Here is a 20062-nt window from a genome sequence, read left to right as displayed (position 1 = left end):
CTGTGCAAAATGACGTTGATCGACACCACCAGCTCAGTTAGAATTGGAAAGCAGTTCAAAATTTAGAGGGGTTTCATACAAGGTGGTCTCTATTGTGCGATTTCTTCAATTTGATGCTGCAGAACTTTAGTGCTTTGGAACAATATTCTATAAGAACATGCAATTGCTGGCGTACGCTGACGACATTGACATCAACGGCCCGAAGAACTGCGTCTTCTGCTTACTCCATACTGGAAAACGAAGCGGAAAAGATGCGTGTGTTGGTGCATAAGGACAAAACGAATTACCTGCAGTCATCAAGCAAAGAGTGGGCGTATTTGCACCTTGGCAACCAGACCAACGTTGGCAGCCATAATTTTGAAATAGTAAAATACAAAAACCACGTCAGCCTTGAAATCACTCTTGCCAATTAACGCTACTTTTAACTAAGCAATTAAAAAGTAAATTCCCGTCTCGGCAAATGAAAATCATGCTCTACAAGTCACTTATCGTACTCGTCCTACTATAAGCCGCAGAAGTATGGACACTAACTGCATCTGATGGGCGGTTCTGGGAGTGTTCGAGAGAAAAGTTCTTCGAAAGATTTACGCACCTCTACGTGTTGGCGACGGCGAGTACCAAAGAAGATTTAATGATAGACATCAACATAGTCCAGCGAAATAAAACACAGCCACTACGCTGGCTAGTCATGTTATGCGAATGAAAGCTTATGTTCCGGTTAAGAAAGTATTTTTATCGGAATCAGCCTATGGAAGCAGGGGAAGAGGGCGGTCTCCACTCTGCTGGAAGGACCAGATGGAAAACGATTTAAGTTCCGTTTAAACGGTTAAGCGCCAATAAAGTAAGTAAGTAATGCTCGGTTTTCATTTCATTTATTGATAAGTACAATGAGATCTATGATCTCTTATAGTACAACAGTATATGGAACAGCAAAAATACATATAATTCTTAAATCTAGGTGTGATCATAACATAAGAAGAAAAAAATACAGATATAGAAAATAAAGCATGAAGTCAATAACCACAGATAACATTATTTAGATATCGAAACTTGTGAACAAATCAACTTGAGAGTATTCATGTATTTCACCGGTAGTAAGCGTACAAAACTGCCTTAAAGTTGTTTTTAGTGATACTAGTGCGAATGGACATTGGTATCGAGTTCGAAGTACGAATGGCATTGACAAAGAATAGCCGCGAGGAGGTAAGGTAGTTATAGCTTGGTACACTCAGATCATGAGTCCGAGATGACCTGGGAAAAATGAGCTTATCACAAAGATACCTAGGTTCCTTACATATAATAAGTCTGCAGAGAAAAATACAATTTCTGGCCTTCAGAAAGTCAGCTATTTCACACCCTAGTAATCGTGTTCTCCAATTCGAAATATGGTCAAATTTGTCAAACCCGAATACATAGCGCGTAACGTGGTTGAAAGCTACATCAATCTTTTGGTCAGAACGCGAGCTCAGCTTGCTGTATACCAGTTTGGAGTAGTATATAACTGGCAAAATTAGCTGTATTGCAAGTTGTTCTTCTAACAGGGAGAGGGGTAAACGCCGCTGACGTTCGAAGGTTCCTTAATATATTGTACACTTTGCAGACAATAGAGTTTACATGATCATCGCATGTCAAGCTGCTGTTGGTGATAAAACTTTTGGCACCAGTTTTAGAACGTTGCCAGCAATATATAAAGGGGCATATTTGAGAAAGGTATAGCTTTTTTAGATATCGGGAGGATGTAAGACTTTTCAGTATTAAGGCACAAATAATTTCTCGTGGCCCAAGCCGAAATGGATGCTAAGTCACCTTTCACAAAGATGGTTGGTATCCTCCTACCTTCCAGATAGATATAATTGAATGTCATCAGCGTAAGCATGCATTTTGGTATGCAGACAGATATAGAAGATGACATATATGAAAAGACTAAACAATAAAGGACCTAGAATAGATCCCTGTGGGACACCAGTCAGCAGTGGTTTAAGGCTAGACAATTGTGAGCCAGTTTTGACACGTTGAGTTCTACCCCCTAAATAGCTCCGCATAAGATGCGTTGCGGAAACACCAAAACCAAAATAATTTGTTAGCTTTATGCAGAGTAAGTCATGGTTTACCGAGTCGAAAGCTTTAGAAAAATCGAAGAGGCACAATAGAGTCAGTTGGTTTTTGTCAAAAGGAATTCTAATGTCATCCAGTATTTTTAATACGGCAGTGGAGCAGCTATGTTTTGCTCTAAAGCCTGACTGAAGCGGGGACAGCAGTTGCCGTTTACCAATATGCTCGAATATTCGCTCAGACAACAGGTTTTCGAACACTTTAGAAAGCGCAGGTAAGATGCTTATAGACCGAAAGTCGCTAGGACTACTTGCGGACTTAGTGCGAGTTTAAACTTCAGTTTAAGCTGACTAAAGTTTAACCCTGCAACTTTGCTGCTAAAGCTGAGTTGACCAGCAAAATTTCATGTTATCGAACAAAGTGGCAAGATTACAGCCTAGTCAACTTTAACTGGAGTTTATACTTGCACTGAAAAACCGGGCATAAGTAATAAAATAACTGAGTTTACATTTGGCTCGTTACTTAGTTAGTTGGTAGTTTAGTTAAGTACCTATATACTTTGTTTATAAAATAAATAATTCCAAAAAAATACTTACCCAACGAATTCTTCGATAGCATTTTCTTTACGCTTTTATTTTTTAAGCCCGACTCTATATGACGGTTTATCCTTTAAATTACTGTTACTATTCCACCGTTTATCAGAATTGTGTTGCCGGTTGCAATCGATTTCAATATATAAAAAGCAATGCCTTGGCGGGTTCACCGTACAGCCACGTAATGCTTTCAGATTTCACTTAATTTTTTTTTCTTTTTTGTCCGCATTTAAATATGAACTCTGTGAAGTGCTAACAAAACCGAATCAATGTACAAACATAAGAATTTAAAATAAATATTCACTAATAAATAATTCAAAAAACTGAACTGCTTCGCACGGTCACAATAACGCTACTAAATGTTTGATGTTAATAAAAACTAGTTGGAAGTCGTACATTCGGATACACGGTGGTGGCTAACGCCGAATGTCGCACCAATCAACGTGCCACAACCAACAAGTGTTGGCACTGATGCGGTGCCTATTTTGAGAAATTTGATTGCCTGGAGCGCGGTAAGTGTGAAAACTATGAATTGTAATCAAAACTAACAATTGATAACATATTATATATGTATGTGTGTGTATATGAAAGTGATGTGCTGTTCTCAATATACGAAAGGGTCTGTGTCTACTGAACTCGGTTCCCAGCGGTCCAGAATATTCGGTTCGGGTTCATTTCTGGTAGGTAACTGTATTAGTTACTATTATTATTGGGCCTCGATACACTGCGAACTTTATTTAGATCTATTATGCTTCATCTTTCAGCATTTTACTGTATGTGGAGGCTGTTAATGTATTTACTAAATGTGTTTAATTTTCATGTTCCTGTTCGTGTATGTAAACCCAAGGCTCCGTCCTGCTCCTGGTTCAACAGAAGACTTCTGTTAGCACTTAAAACAAGGAATAAGTTGCGATCTCAATGGAAGAGGAATCCAACGCCGCAAACCTGGGAACTTTTTCGATGAGCTAGAAATTATGCTACAGCAGTCATCAAAAGCGAGAAGCGCTCGTTCTATTTGGCTAGGCTGGATCCCTCTCTCCCCTCAAATATTCTAGGGCGAAACCTAAAGAGCTTGCGGATATATTGCCGTGATGTCTCCGACTGTAAGCTGAGCGCAGATTTGCTAAACAATGCCTTTATTAAAGGTTGTTCTCCTTTTGCCAGCCTACCCGCCCATTTCATGTAATTCGTCTGCTTATTTTGGTTCACCGTTCGAATATGTCTCTGTATCCGAGTGTGATGTGATTAGATCAGTTCTCAAAATTAAATCCAATGCTACTGGTGAGGATTGTATACCAATCAAATTTATTAAGATTGTACTACCATTTATTGTTGGTATCTTAACCCACATTATCAATCACGCCATCACAACCTCTTGCTTTCCATCCCTGTGGAAAATTACGTATGCGCGACCAGTAGCGAAAACAAAATCTGCGTGTAGTCCCACTGATTTCCGTCCAATTAGCATCTTGTCTGCCCTGTCAAAAGTCTTTGAGCCTCTTCTGTATGATCAAATTAACCTACATACCCATAGTAATGGTTTGGTTTCCCCTTACCAATCTGGTTTCAGGGCTGGGCGAAGTTGCTCCACTGTCATGTTAAAAATCTTGGATTATATTTGCGTGCCATTTGATAAAAATCAGCTGACCCTGCTTTGTCTACTTGACTTTACAAAAGCCTTTGATTCTATTGATCATTTATTACTCTGTTCAAAGTCGGGTAGGTACTTTGGGTTTAGTGAAAATTCCGTCAAGCTTATGCGAAGTTACCTTACTGGTAGGTGTCAAAGAGTAATGACCAGTACTGATATCTCTGGACTAGAAGTACTTCCTTTTGGTGTTCCACAAGACTCAATACTTGGCCCTCTTCTCTTTAGCCTGTTTATTAACGACATATTTTCGTCTTGCAACTATGTAAGTCTTCTTGCCTATGCTGATGATATTCAGCTGTATTTATCAGATTCCTTTGATAATATTGATACCCTTGCTCAAAAGTTTAACACTGATCTGGTGTCGAATGCGAACTGGGCTGGAAGCAATAGTCTGCGCCTGAATCCCAATAAATCTTTTGTCCTGCCTATTGCGAAAAAGAGGTTGCAAGGTGTTACCTTGCCCCGGCTGTACTTTAACATGATGCCTTTGCATGTTGTTAGTAAAATTACTAACCTTGGATTCGTGACTAATTCCAACTTATCCTGTGCTGATCACACAAATTCAGTTGTATGTAAAGTGTATGCCCCCTTAAGAAGTCTGCGGCTGACTGGTGCTTTTACACCTTTAGTCATTAGGCGGAGACTCGCTATTCAGCTACTGCTACCTATATTTTCATACTCCGAATTAGTCTATGATAAATTGGATTCACAATCTGCCCACAAAATTGATATGTTATTCAATCATATTACTCGGTATGTTTATGGTTTTAAGAGATATGATCACATCTCCAGAGGAGAATACAAAATTGTGCATGCCTTTGTCATGGGCATTCAATCCAGCGTAGTCTGAACTGTAATAAGTAACTTAACCTTCTTGGTTACTTGCTCACAGTGCAGTTCTAGGGAGTTTTGTTAAAACAAATATTGCCGCACGTCTACTCAAAATAAAAGAAATAACTCGGCCTTTTACAATACAGTTTGATGATTTCGTTTGCTACTCGAGATATTGTAAATCTCTAGTACCAAGTTGTTCCCGCAGCATTTGGGCTCGTACCAGACCTTGTTAGAATAGAATTCATATTCGACAAAGGTTTGACCAGTTTCAGGCAACATACTTCTAAAATTTACATCAACAGCAAGTGAAGCCTAGCTGGACGAAGCAAAGTATCACTGACAGGCCTGACATAAATGCAGATGACATACAATTTTAAGACTAGGGCAAACTCCTGAAGTAAAGATATTATCGACAGACGATTCGAAATACGTATTGTAGGTATATTATGGAGGGAACGCTTAATGTTTAATAGCAAAAGGAATAATGAACCCGATATCCCATCGTCAAAGAACGGATGGACCTTAATAGCGTAGCTGCAGACCTTGCCTAGATAGTATCAGATTTCCATGATTACCGAAATCTTGCAGAAAGTCCATGAAAAGAAAATCCACGCGCACCACCTTGTATTCCTCATTGTTTGAATTTAGCTTCATTGTAAAATGTTTACAGCTCTTTCAAATTATGTACTTACCTACATGAATCAACCCTTAAAGCTGTGTCGGGATTGGAAAGTACCTCTTTGCGGCATGATCGCCTAAACGTTTCATTCAGCATGTTAAAAGGTGATAGGCTTGTATATATGGGTGGCATATGTTGGGGTTTTCGGAATTTTACTTGGATAGGTTAGGAGTTAAGGACTCGGTTCTGTGCACCACTACTATAGAAGTATAAACTTACGTACATATATACATTTGCATACTACTAAAAGGAACTAATATACAAACATACATAAAACATTCATTCTCTTAGCTGTGTAGTTGATATGTTCACTTTCAAACTCATTATATTGCACACTTAGATCAGTAGGGAGCCAACTCAAAAACGTACAATTTAGAAGCTATGTATACCTGCAAGCTCTCCAAATCAATACCTACCGAACTGTATACTCAATTTACTAATGCCTCCACAAATCAGCGAGAGAAGACTTTGCACAAATAAATATTACATTGGCGCGTATGGGAGAAGCCGTAGGTTTTGCGCGTTTTCTAAAAATTACGATTTTTTGAGTTCATCGTTGTTTTGATCTAGATGTGCGATATGACGTATATATATATATATATATGTACATATATGTACGAGCGTGTGCAAACACATACCTATGTATGTCTACGCTTTTTTACTAGCTTTTCCTAAACTTCTATGTCGGCCCGTATACCATGTACGACAAATGTTTTGATACGAATATGGCTTTATCGTTTCACGATATCCATAACGCCTGTAGGATCGCTCGACGGTACTGCTGGTAAACTTGCACAGGGTCACCTACAACAGATGTGTTAGCTGAGTTAATATCGACAGGTGAGATGAAAAGCCCAAGTCAACTGCAGGCTACATTTGCACAAGTCCTTAAGTGAATCGGAGGGAGATTTTTATTTGCTAAATATCTTAGTCTTGGAATCCACATATTTTACATTTCTACATTTTCTTGATTTAACGTAATTTTTGTCGCAAAAGCCTGACTTGTTTGTATCAGCCAGGAGTAGTACACTGGCTTTATGAGATGGTGGTCAAACCGCTTCTGCTCTATGGGGTGCTGGTGTGGTAGAAAGCACTGGACACGGCGAGCACCTCCAAAATGTTAGTGCCAGTGCCACGGACGACGCTGATCGGTATCAGTGGCACTCTCAGAACAACACCTGCCTTGGCACTGAACGTCATGCTGAACATATATCCAGTAGATATTGCGGGAAAGGCGGCCGCGGCCGCGGCCCGGTCGTTAGTCAGGCCTCGTGATATGGGCTATGTGCTTTCTGACTTCGGACACTCTAGCCTTCTTACCAGTTTCGACTTTATCCCGGACAGGACGGACTATTGTATGCCGATAACTGCTCCATATACAACCTTCACCCCCGTCATTCCACCGAGAGAGCAGTGGGGAAGAGAAATTATTTGGGGCATGGGACCGGTTAACTTGTTCACGGATGGGTCGAAGTTGGACGGAAAGGTTGGTTGGGGGTTCTTTTGTCAAGAGCTAAATGTAAGCCGCAAGTTTAAGTTGGCTGCTCACTGCAGTGTATTCAAAGCGGAAGTTGCTGCGATTAAGGATGCGGTAGATGAAATGTTATCCAGTGCACTACGGTTAGCGAATTTAACATCTACTCTGATAGCCAAGCGGCTCTCAAGGCCTTGAGCTCAACTACAGTGCGTTCGAGGGTGGTCTGGGAGTGCCTGACCTCCCTTGCGATTGCATCGAATTATTTTAAAATTAAGATTATCTGGGTCCCGGGCCATAGTGATATCCCGGGTAACTGTCAAGCGGATCTCTTAGCCCGCATCGGTACAATTGATCCGAATGAATATGGCTGTAGGGAATTTGAGATTCCGCTGGCCACCTGTGGATTGCTCCTCCATAGCTGGGCCTCGATTCAGCTCAGCAAACGTTGGACGGACACCACGTCTTGCAGGGTAGAAAGATCTTTCTGGGCGAAAGTGGATGGCAGCAGGTCTGCTGAAATAAATGGGTCATTGGGGTTCTGACAGGGCACTGTCCCATGGGTGTCCATGCGGTACGTCTCAATATACTGGAAACTCCATCCTGCTGCAGCTGTATGGAGGATGATGTGGAATCACCAAATCACTTTATGCTTGATTGTCCAACTTTTGCGAAAGAACTTCGGTCGCTACTCACTTGGATCTCCCGAGGATTTATCCAAAGTTGAGATCGGTATCATTCGGAGCTTTATCGTTGTTACTCAACGATTCTCTAAGTAACTATATCTACGTTACCGTTATTTTATTGCATGTGGTATCACAGCGGAACTTCATGTTGTCCAAGTGAGCTCCCCTTATTAGGACAGCTACCACCTAACCTAACCTAACCTTGTATCAGCATAAGTAATTTGCCCGCAATCTGTCATGGATGCGATTGTATGAATAGAAGTGTCTGAGCTAGTACAAACCCCTTTGGGCATATCTAAACGGCTTAGACAAAGTAAGATGCCAGCAGCCTGTATGGACCTATGCACTAGTGTAAGGTACATATTTATATACAATAATATGTGCCAACTCTTAAAACTATCTATGTATCTTAGGAGCTTCTCATCGTTAAAGTCAAAGTTACACATTTTTAATGTGGCTCCATCTACTCCTTTGCGTACAATCACACTTCCTCTTCACACTATTACAACTTTGCGACAACACCCAACGCCTTACGCACCAAGTGTCCAAGCTAAACCAGTTTTGATATGCGTAAAGTGGAAAATCTAATTTTAGCCGAGTTTTGGTTTTGGTTTTTGTTTTTGTTTTATATACATATTTGAATTAAATGCAATCGCCAATGCACCCTATAGCCAAACACCTAGCAATGTAGTCTGAAAACAAAGCAGTTTACGACTTCTGCATAGAAGGTATACCGAATGGGATGGAACTTTTGCTAGTGTCCGGAGGCATAATAAAACAGGTATGGTAGGAGATGGGTGGACACGTCTTGCTGGATTTAGGCTTTGTCGTTCCTGATGTCCGACTGCTGCTGGTGTTGATGAGTACCTGTGTTTGGCAGCACGGTGCAACGACTGCACCCGTCGTAGGGTTGCCATTGCTAAACCCAGAACATCTATGAAGGTAGCAGCGGCAATCATAAAAAATCTTAGCTGGCATACTGGCATACGGAGAACATGGTGTGGGGGTCCAGGAGTGATGAATCCTTCTAGAGCGGGTGCGTGTAGAGGAAAAGGAGGGGCTGGTACGCGGCATTGCTTCCATCCATGCTACGTAGATTGTAGTAATGGGTTGGAGCGGACGTGTAAGCTCCATGCTTCGTTTGTGGCAAGTAACTGCGGCTAGTTAATAAAAAAAGTTGTTTAGAAATTTCAAGGTCGATGAATGTTGGGATCTAGATCCGAACATCCCGAACGATGCAACCATCCTTTGCACGTGAAACACTGAGAGGAGCATGACCGTCTTGGGTAGATTTCTTTCGAATATACGCAGAAAACCCACATTCTACGACCGAGCTTGGGTTCAATACCTTTCTAGAGCCAGGATGGTATTGAAAAGGCTGCGCTACATAAAACCTTGAATCCCTTATTTTAGTCTCCTCTTAAGACAGGCATACCTACCGCGGGTATATTCTAACCCCCTAACTCGCTGGGGCGCTTCGGCACATAGAATCGGCTATCGTGGGAAGCGATTTATAAATGCAATCATTGTATTTGCTTAAGTCCCTTAATTTATTGCAACCCAGGTGCTTATCTTGTTGTAGCAGTGCCTCGCTCCATCCAATAGATGCGATCACTCACAAAGTGATATGAGTGTAAAAGGCGTTGATACCACATTAATATTGAAGAGATGATTGTTGTCATGTGGATACACATAACATGCGGAACATACATTGGGTATGTCGGGGTTGATTCTACTTAAGTAAATGGTCGCGATCGCCGGGCATTTATCGGCATAGAACTCTGCCAACCCTTTATGGATGACTCTGATGGTCTTTTTATATTCTTTTCGTTCTAATTTGTAGTGCTTGCGAAGATGGCTCCTTATGTACCTGATAGGCGGGGCCTCTTCAATCAGATGGCTGTTTGGGTGCCGATTCCCGAGATGGTCGAGCTAGTACCTCAATAATGCTTGTTACAGAAATGTAACGGATCTATATCAGTCAAAGGACCACCAACCTCGATAACACTCCCCAAAAACTTCGGGAAGTGTCTTTATCGTTAATACATCAGCAACATGGGTGGAATTCTCGTCTCGCTTGTAACATGAGAAGGCACTTTGCTGCTTTTGATTTTATGCTGAGATAGATCGCTTTTAAAAATAAATTTGAAGAACAATAAAACTTTGAATAAAGCAATTATTTTAAATAAACATTTTTGTGCAAGGATAACTAAAATTTTAATTTTATTGAACAAAAAAAATGGCAACCCTGGTGTGCGAAAGCTAAAGTAATTGTGCTCCTCTTTAAATTTTCAAATTCATTGTTTATTGTGAGCCTTACTTCTTACAACCTGCTTCTAAACATTAACAAACGTGACATTTATCTGGGGAAAATAAGATCCTCTGTCTAGGTGATCTCCAATTCAACTTTAACTAACTTGGCAGCTTGGCAGCATATTTCAATTGGTGCTCCTGCTTTGGTGTTGTCAGTCGACTTGAATTCTGTAATCAGATCTGTATCAACGTCCCTTAGTCACTGAAGTTTGTGCTTCAAGCTTTATTTTGTGGTTTGCGTCTTTGCCAAACTTGATCTTGAGTCATTATAACCCAAGCTGCGTTAGAGCTGCCACCCAGTTTCTTCGAGCACTATTTTTGGCCCGTTTTTTTCGAATACGAGCCAGTCAGTGGTAAGCCGTGGGTGGTGACGACCTTAATAACGAGGTTGATAGCGCCAAAAAGGTGCCACGGATCAGCGACTTCTCTCCTAGTTTAATGCATAGCATGGATAAGCGATCTGCTAAGTTCAACGATCTGATTGCTAAGCAAATTTTGGACTCGAAAAAAAGGCTCGTTGAATTCGTATGCAAAAAACTAGAAGACACATTTTTGGTGCTGAAGAAAGAGGTCAGTGAGCTTAATGCAAGAGTTACTCATCTGGAGAGCGTGTTCGAGCGCGTTGGTTATCTCGAAGAGGAAGTAAAAACACTCAAAAACAATGCGTCAAAGCAAGAGAGCCATATTGCCGCAAGTGAAGTCCGTGTACACGGAATTCCCTTTAAGGAAGGAGAAAACTTAACAAGTGTCTTTCATCACCTCTGTTCCACTCTTAGTTTGCAACCAATTCCTATATTGAGCATTTTTCGGCTACGGAAACTAGACAACAGCGTGACAGATCCGGCCGTAATAATAAAATTTCAGTCGCCGTCAGACAGAAACAAATTGATAAAAAGTCGTGGAGTTGACTTCTCTGCTTCTCTGGCTTGATTGAATTTCTCGAGCCTCTACTTATAAGCTATGATAATATAATCATCGCTGGGGATTTCAACTCCAAACTTCTCGTCGACTCAACTCTAAAGCTAAGTATGGAGTCTCTTGGAATTTTTCCCACCAATTTAACTTCACCTACACACTTAACTTACTCAAACTCTTCTTTGTTGGATTTATTTTTTGTGAATGATCCCCTGAAATTGCTTCACTACGATCGATTGTCTGCATCTTGCTTTTCAAAACACGATCTGATATTTCTTAGTTACAACTTTCAAACGTCACACAGCCAATGTTCCTTTACGTATCGTGATTTTAGAAGCATAGATTACAGTTCCCTTAATGCAGTGGTGAAGTCGGTCGAATGGAGCTTGATTCGTACGCTGACATCGGTCGATAATCATCATTCCTACAGAACCAAATTATTAGGCTTTTCGACAACCATGTGCCAGTGAAATTCAAAGCTGCTACACACAATAATACCCCTTGGTTTAGTGCCAATCTAAAACACTTAATTCACCAGCGTATCCTTGCTTACTCACGATGGAAAAGATACAAAACCCTGGAGGCTCGCAACTGCTTCAAAGCAGCTAGGATCGCTGCAAACAAAGCCACTAGATCAGCTTAGCAGAAATTTTATAATAACAAGTTTAGTTCTGCTTTGAGTTGGAGGGAAATTTGGAAGTCGATTAAAGATATTGGTATCGGATCGTCCAAATGTGATATTTCTGTCCTCCCTGATGTAGATATTAACGAGATAAATATAAATTTTGTAAATCTGCCAATCTCAATTGACAATATATGTGCTGACAATTATTGTATTCGTGCTAATGTCGATTTTGGTCCTATTGAGTTTGTTAGTGTCGATGATTGTGATGTCGGTCAAGCCATTCTTTCTGTAAAGTCTAATGCTATGGGGTTTGATGGTATATGTCCGAAATTTTTAAAAATAATTCCTAAAATCCGTCCTCACTTAACCTATTTGGTTAACTCTGTGCTGACGTCCTGTGTATTTCCCAAATGTTTGAAAGTTGCTAAGGTAATCCCAATCCCCAAGCAAAACAAGGAGTATAGACCTATAGCTATTCTGCCTTTCCTCTCCAAGGTAGTCGAACGAATTTTGCACTGCCAGATAAATACTTATGTGCAGGATAATAAACTTCTCGCAGATTCCCAGTCTGGATTCAGGTCAATTCGTAGCTGTAAAACGGCGCTCCTATCGGTGATAGAGGATATTCGAGAACAAGTTGATAAAAATTATACTGCTTTCCTAACTCTTCTCGACCATTCAAAAGCGTTTGACTCGGTCGACCACACCGTTCTCTGCAAGAAGCTGAAAAACCTATTTAATTTCTCCAACTGTGCAACAGCCCTCATCAGATCGTATTTGGCCGACCGAACTCAGGCAGTAAGTGTTGGTAGCAGAAAGTCTGACTTCGTCAGTGATTTAAGAGGCGTCCCACAACGCTCAATCCTTGGTCCCCTGCTATTTGTTTTGTACATAAACGTTTTGCCTGGTGTTCTCAAGTATTGTAATATTCACATTTATGCTGACGACGTACAATTGTATATGTGCTGTCCTAGTGATCGTACCAGTTCGTGTATTAATAACTTAAATTACGATTTGTATCAAATTGGTACGTGGGCTTCTATGAACGGCTTATGCCTTAACTCTATGAAGTCGAAATGTATAGTCATTCATAGAAATTCACTACATAAAAGTGGAATGGAAAATTTAATTTTAGACAACACTATTATAGAATACGTTGACACGGCTAAAAATCTAGATGTAGTTTTTAACAAAACGTTGACATGGAAAGATCACACCCCAGCGGGTTAGGGGATCAGAATATACCCGCGGTAGGTATGCCTGTCGTAAGAGGCGACTAAAATACCAGATTCAAGGGGCTGTGTAGCGCAACCTTTCAGGTTGCCAGCGCAATATATAGCTTCTCCAAACCCAATTGTCAACCTCACTTATCCGCGGCGAATCCTGTTTCACTAACAGACGAGGCTCTGGCGACCCCAAGCTCCTCATGGAACTTGGAGGTAGGGAGGGAGGGAATGGCCTGAAGGTTTAATGTGGCCACATAAATCGTTCCCGAGATGGTCGGGCTAGCACCTTAATGGTGCTATGGTACCGGAGCGTACCGGATTTGTATCCGGCAAAGGACCATCACATCGATAACACTCCACAAAGCCTTCGGGGAGCAACCTTATCGCTACAACAACAACAACAACATGGAAATATCACATTTTCCGCACAGTGGGAAAAGTGTATGGGATGCTTCGTACACTCTGACTTACACAATATTTTACTCCGTTACATATTCGTCTACTGATAGCAAAAGCGTGCTTAATACCTACGCCCCTTTATGGTTGTGAGATTTACTCTAATTGTGACTATGTATGCAATAGGAAACTTAATGTTGTTTATAACAACATTGCTAGATCGTCTATGGGTTGAAAAGACTTGACCACGTCTCTCATCATGCTGACAAGTTGCTAAACATTTCTTTCGATAACCTTATTAAACTTAAACCGCTCTAAATTAATATATATGAAGGATCCTGACTATCTGTATCGGAGGCTAAATTTTCTCCAGTCGTCTAAATCTGTTCTCCTTACCCACTTCAGACATCGTATGCCAATATCTGATCGCCAGTTCTTCATTACTTCCATAGTCTTTGGAACTCGCTCCCTTCTAGACTTAGGCTTATAAGCAATGCTCTGCTCTTCAATAAAGAATTAACAAGTTTCTATAATAACCTACACAATTAAAATACGGATTTCTGACTAAGTAAATGTACTCTATCATTCCATTATTTATTAAATAGATTATTTATTGTAACTTGTTCTTAGTCATAGTCATTAGCTTTAAGTTTCAAGCTTAAAATGCTCCTATTTTATGCCTTTTACCGACTAGCACTATAAAATAATTTTTGCCAAATTGTTGTGCTAGGATGAATTGTCTAATAAATACAAATACAACGAAAAGTGGTGCGCGCAGTCAGTACACTTCGTACAGGTGCCGCAACAAGTGAAAAGATGGAGATGCGATAGTGGTTTAAAAAGTTTTTTGACACACAGATACTTCGAAACGGCAACCGAGATAGAGTGAAAATCCTACTCAGCTTTTTGCTAGTTTTCTGAAGCCAGAATATCGAGGAGAAATTTTCGCGCCTTACTGTCTGTTGCTTGTGATGTACATGTTCTAATAATGACGCTTTCTTTTCTGGAAAAAATGTTACATCGGTGTTACCCTCACTCCTGAAAAATGAAAACAAAAACTTCTTGGAGAGCGGAGATAGGAAACAGGGTAACATTATTTTTAGAAAAGTAGCCGCCATAAGTTTTTCCATTAGGTTAGGTTAGGCGGTAGCTGCCCTGATAAGGATAGCTCACTTGGACACACGAAGATCCGTTGTGATACCACATACACCAAAAATAACGGTGACTCAGACCTAGCTACTTAACGAATCGTTGGGTAGCAACGATAAAACTCCGAATGATACCGATCTCAACTTTGGATAAATCCTCGGGAGATCCAAGTGGGTCGCGACCGAAGTACTTTCGCCTAGTTCTGGCAAAAGCTGGGCAATCAAGCATAAAGTGATTTGGTGATACCACCTCATCCTCCTCCATACAGCTGCAGCAGGATGGAGTTTCCAGTATATTGAGACGTACCGCATGGATACCCATGGGACAGTGCCCTGTCAAAACCCCAATGACCATTGATAGGTGAGCCTTACTGAACCCAATTATTTCAGCAGACCTCCTGTCATCCACTTTCGGCCAGAAAGATCTTGCTACCCTGCAAGACGTGGTGTCCGCCCAACGTTTGCTGAGCTGACTCGAGGCCCAGCTATGGAGGAGCAATCCACAGGTGGCCAGCGGAATCCCGAAATCCCTACAGCCATCTTCATCCGGTTCCGTTGTACTGGTGCGGGCTAACAGATCCGCTTGACACTATGGCCCGGGACCCAGATAATCTTAATTATAAAGTAATTCGATGCAATCGCAAGCGAGGTCAGACACTCGCAGACCACCCTCTATCGAACTCTAGTTGAGCTCAAGGCCTTGATAGCCGCTTGGCTATCAGAGTAGATGTTAAATTCCCTAACCGTAGTAGCACTGGATAGCATTTCATCCACCGCATCCTTAATCGCAGCAACTCCCGCTTGGAATACACTGCAGTGATCAGCCAACTTAAACTTGCGGCTTACATTTAGCTCTTGACAAAAGAATCCCCCCCCCCCACCAACCTTTCCGTCCAACTTCGACCCATCCGTGAACAAGTTAACCGGTCCCATGCCCCAGATAATTCCTCTTCCCCACTCCTCTCTGGGTGGAATGTTTTTCCATTATTTTCCAAACTTTATAAATTTGCAGAAGACACAAAGAATTTTAATTGTTTATAACCATTTCCCTGCAGCCAGTTCAAAGTTCTTTTATCTTAGGTAATTTTCGAAGGAAATCTATCTCAGAGTTTGGATAAGGAATTCGCTATCTACGAATTTTACGTTAACATCACTAAAAATCAACTTTATTCACTTTATACTGAGCCAAACGCAACCTACAATTCATTTTGTAATCTGCAGTCAAATTATTTATGGAGTTGGACCCTAGTGTTTACTCAGGTATATGAGAGCATTGATAAAGAGAATTAAGCAAAAAGCCGTATTGCAAAAAATCTGACAAGCATTGATAGCTCTTCAAAATACAAGAAATATTTCACTGTCCTTATGTGCGTTCGTGATGTTTTCCAAAATGTATGTATATAAAATTCATATAGAACTATTCAAATACTTTAAAAGGTGATTTTCAACAAAAACTATTGGAATTTTCAAAATGAAGCTGTATATTATTATGTATAACAAATTTGTATAGCACATACATACATATACAAACATACCAACACATAAAAATGTTTGTAGTGATCATGATTGTTTCTTTAGACTCTCTTGATAAGAGTTATTTTGTTTATTTGTTTAATTTTCTGCCTTTTTGTTTAGATTAAGTTATCCGCATTTATAGTTATGTATACATATAATTATGCATATATGTATATTGATATTTTTTATATAATGTAATGTGTAGCAGAGTTGAACATTTCGGATTTGTGAACAAACAAAAGTATGTGTTAAATTTTTTAGTATCTATGTATTTTAAAACAAAACGATGTTGTATCTAAATCATTATAGTGTAGGTCCATCTGAGTAGTCCTCGTAATCATCACAATCGTCTGGAAAATCTGAAAATAAGTCAGGACTGACATCGTAACCCACACGATTATCGGAGTTCTCAATATCAGCTGCCATTTGGCGTAAATTATCAACGCCAACGAGTAGTTGCCTACAAAGAAATAACAAAAAATTGGATACAACTTAATTTAAAAGCAGAAATTAAATCTACTAGCTGTATGCTACCTTAAATTATTTTCAGCATTGGATGCAGCTCTAAGTAAATCCCTTGATATTTGTTGTGTTCTGCACGGTCGGCCCACAGCTCCACGTGTTCCTGCACCAGCTGCAGCACTGCTACTACCACCTCCGCTTGCATCAGTCACAAATGGACGTGAACTTTCACAGTAAGGTGCGTTGAAACCACCCACGGCACCTTCTTCCCGTAACGTTTCATTTTCTCGACGAAGCGCTTTCACTTCAGCCTAAAGTAAAAAGGAGAATTCATAAAAAATAATATCCAATTTTTAAAAGCAAACAAGTTTCTCTACGAACAGTTAAGTGTGCCACTTGTTGTTTCAGTTCTGTGACATAATTCAGAGCAACGCCAGTTGTACTAGCTGTCACACGCATACGTTTACTTTTATCTGCAACACCCTCAGCAGCACGCTCATTTGGCTTCACTTCCTCTAGCTGCTGTTTTTGTAGTTCACGCGTCTGTTGCAACTGGCGTTCTAAATCGTTTGCATGCAGAGTCTGTTCATTAAGTGCAATACGTGCTTCGTTTAATTCGTGCTGTAAACGTTCATTTTGTATACGCAGTCTAGATAGTTGAGACGAGATCGGTGGGTCGTCTGGTGAGCCAATGGAATTTGATGGTAAACCAACTGTCACATCGGCTAGACGCTGTGACGAATGTATTATTGGTCCGTCAGATAGAAAATCGGGCAACATTTTTGCATTATTTGATGTAGCTTCAGTTACTACACCACTACCACCCCCACAGGCCGCCATGTTGCCATACGTAGGTGAAGAAGGTCCGGGTATACCAATAACAGCACTCACACCATTTCCACAAGCTAAATCACATACGCCACCATTGTTACCACCAGAAACTGTGCCTCCACCACCACCACTACCCATAGCACCGCATGTGCCTATATCGTCATCATTATAATCAGGAATTGGCGAATTTGGCGGTGAACTGAGGTGCATGTCGTGTGCATACCATGAATCAAGCCAATGGTCTTGCACAAAATCTGGCAGTACAGCGGCTGGAAACTCACCGGCATTGCTTGGCAGTGGACGGGTAACAGATGGTGGGGCAGCAACAGAACCAGCAGCACCACCACCACAGGCGCCACTGCTGCTACTCATGTCGCCAAGTGGTAAATTTACTTTCGATTTGGACGAACTTGTATTTAAGGCGAGACGTGTGGGACGCGCTTCTTTTGTGCCACCAGTCCCGATGCTATATATATTCTTGCCTATTGTTACACGACGACGGGGTGAAGATGACATAGGCATTTCATAATTGGAATATGAACGTGGCACGTATTGATGCCGATTATATTCGTTTGTATTACTTATGCCACCCGCAGTGGCCTCATCATCCATACCACGCCAATTACGTGGTGATGATGAAAAGAAATCTGTAGAGAAAAAGTCAGAGAACTTAAGATAATAATGGGAAAATATAATGCAAAAAGTTACCACTACTCTCAGGGTAAAGGCGAAAACCAGTGCTTGCACAACCACCAACATTTCCAGCAACTCTAACACCGCTACCAGTTGTATCGCTCACATTTTCTATTTCCCCACCCGCATCTTCTGTCACATACTCGGCAAGACTCGCCTGCGAGTCAAATGAGGAAAAACGCGGCGAACGTTTCATTTTTGTTGCTGATGTACCAAATGTATTACCACCATCTGGCTGACCGCTTCCGCCTGTTGTGGCGCCACCACCACTACCCATTAGTGATGATATTGACGTGCTTGAAAGTGATGTTGACTGAGGAACTTTTGGGCGTGCGCCAGTTGAAGTTTGTAATGATGCAGTGTTGCTCGACGTTGAGTTATTGCTTAGAGGACCATTCGCACTATTGGACGTTGTGGCGTCTAGTGATGTAACTGTAACAGTGCTTGAAGGTGCCGTTATTGGCGGACCGCTACTCAAGAAGTGTTTAAAGGAAAATGAAGATGCATTTTGCGTTGGTGCCGTATGCGGTTGTGGGATATACTGTTGAGAAGCGACCGAGCTGTTGCTTACAGGTTCCCATGTAGCGCCAGAAACTTTCCGTTGTGTTGCAGCTGATTTGAGTTTGAAAAAAATACGTGGTAAAATTGACTTTTTTTTTAGGAATTATATTTGTACTTACATTCTATATTCGTGGCAGGATTGCTTTTTGTATAATCACCGTAGCCACCATTTTTATCATTGCCACCTGACATAGGTCCATTAATGCATAGATCCGCTACCAGATCATTGAGTTTGCCACGCATATACGTTGTTGTAGATATGCCAAATTGGTCACTTTTCACACTATTGCTGGCACAATCGCCTCCGCCTGCGCTATTGACATTGCCCTTGTCAGCCGCTGCGACTACATCTGCCAACTTCATTTCCGTTGCACAATCTGTCACTTCTGTTGCATCTGAAGTTAACGGCACACCCACATTTGAGAGTAGCGTATCTAGTCCGTTGTTGTTACTATTGTTACTACTGCCGATGATATTACTACTGTTGTTGTTATGTTGCACTTCATCGTTATCCTTTGCCATGTTGGGCTTTTTTTTTTACAATTGAGTTCAGGTTGCTATTGCTGCTGCTATGTTATAACTTTTCCTGTCGTCGTTGGTCCTGTATGCAGTTTTTTTTCGTTTCGTTTGCACTGGTATTTTTCCTTTGTTCTTTAGCTTTTCCTTTCAGTTCCTGCAGTTATTGCACATTAACTTGTTTGACTTTTCAACTATTTTAAGTTCAACATAAAAATCTACACATTAATACGGTTATGATGTACAAAATATTGCAAAATTGCTGGTTCTTTTTTAAAAGCTTACAGAAATTTTCAGAATTGTTAATTTTCCCCAACATGAAAGGCCCTTCAAGTGTGGGTGCCAGATTTTTGAGAAAATAATTTTTGTGAAGGATTTCTAATTCAACATTCCCTTCAAAAACACTGATAGTAATTTGATGCAATATCTGCTAGTCAGGATCGTCAAGCAACTAATCAAGCCGGCCTTTCATAGAACGCTGACTAAAATAATTGCTTTGCTTCACGTTCCCGTAAAAGGCTAGAATCTAGACTAGATTTTAATCGTCCCATTTTTGATTCTTAGACACATATTTTCTATCACTTGATCGACGGAAACACGTTTGCAACATATCAAATGAATTGTTTTCGATTACTAGCCTGCTAGACAGCTATCAGTCATTTGAGGCATCAATTAACAGATATGGCTGATGGAAATTTACATCACAGCGTAAAGCAAAGTTTCTATCGGGTTGTTAGAAGCGACATGACAAACCTGATGTAAACATTTTGTAAACGTGTATGCATAGACATACATACCATCGTTTTCCATACGTTAGGTTAGGTTGAACTGGCCGGTCCATGAGGACCTCACATAGACTGAATAAGTCCGTAGTGTTACCAGAAGTTTGTTT

At 40.8% G+C, this 20062-nt stretch overlaps 3 protein-coding genes across 5 annotated transcripts in view; 1 reads left to right on the top strand and 2 right to left on the bottom strand.

Moving 5' to 3' along the window:
- Nucleotides 1–3066, bottom strand: part of LOC137252577 (alanine--glyoxylate aminotransferase 2, mitochondrial) — a 48840-nt gene extending 45774 nt beyond the window's left edge. The window contains exon 1 of one of the 3 annotated variants that reach the window (XM_067788520.1): nt 2649–3066. In XM_067788520.1, the coding sequence (XP_067644621.1) occupies nt 2649–2670 (22 nt within the window). In that variant the 5' untranslated portion in view covers nt 2671–3066. The remainder of the gene's footprint in view (nt 1–2648) is intronic. The other 2 variants (XM_067788522.1, XM_067788521.1) reach the window with 2 other exon arrangements.
- Nucleotides 1–16225, top strand: part of LOC137252579 (phosducin-like protein) — a 65892-nt gene extending 49667 nt beyond the window's left edge. The window contains exon 2 of the mRNA XM_067788524.1: nt 15673–16225. The gene's annotated coding sequence lies outside the window, so the exon portion shown is untranslated. The remainder of the gene's footprint in view (nt 1–15672) is intronic.
- Nucleotides 16087–19854, bottom strand: l(3)04053 (lethal (3) 04053). The gene is made up of 6 exons (XM_067788519.1): nt 19456–19854; nt 18774–19364; nt 18109–18705; nt 16951–18047; nt 16642–16880; nt 16087–16567 (listed from the first exon to the last, which is right to left on the bottom strand). Exons 2-6 carry the CDS (start codon nt 19174–19176, stop codon nt 16411–16413), a joined length of 2493 nt encoding a protein of 830 aa, XP_067644620.1. The 5' UTR covers nt 19177–19364; nt 19456–19854; the 3' UTR covers nt 16087–16410.
- Nucleotides 19855–20062: the final 208 nt, after the last annotated feature.

Source organism: Eurosta solidaginis, chromosome 5 (assembly GCF_040869045.1).
Source record: "Eurosta solidaginis isolate ZX-2024a chromosome 5, ASM4086904v1, whole genome shotgun sequence".
NCBI lineage: Eukaryota > Metazoa > Arthropoda > Insecta > Diptera > Tephritidae > Eurosta > Eurosta solidaginis.
This window is presented reverse-complemented; position numbering and strand designations above follow the sequence as displayed.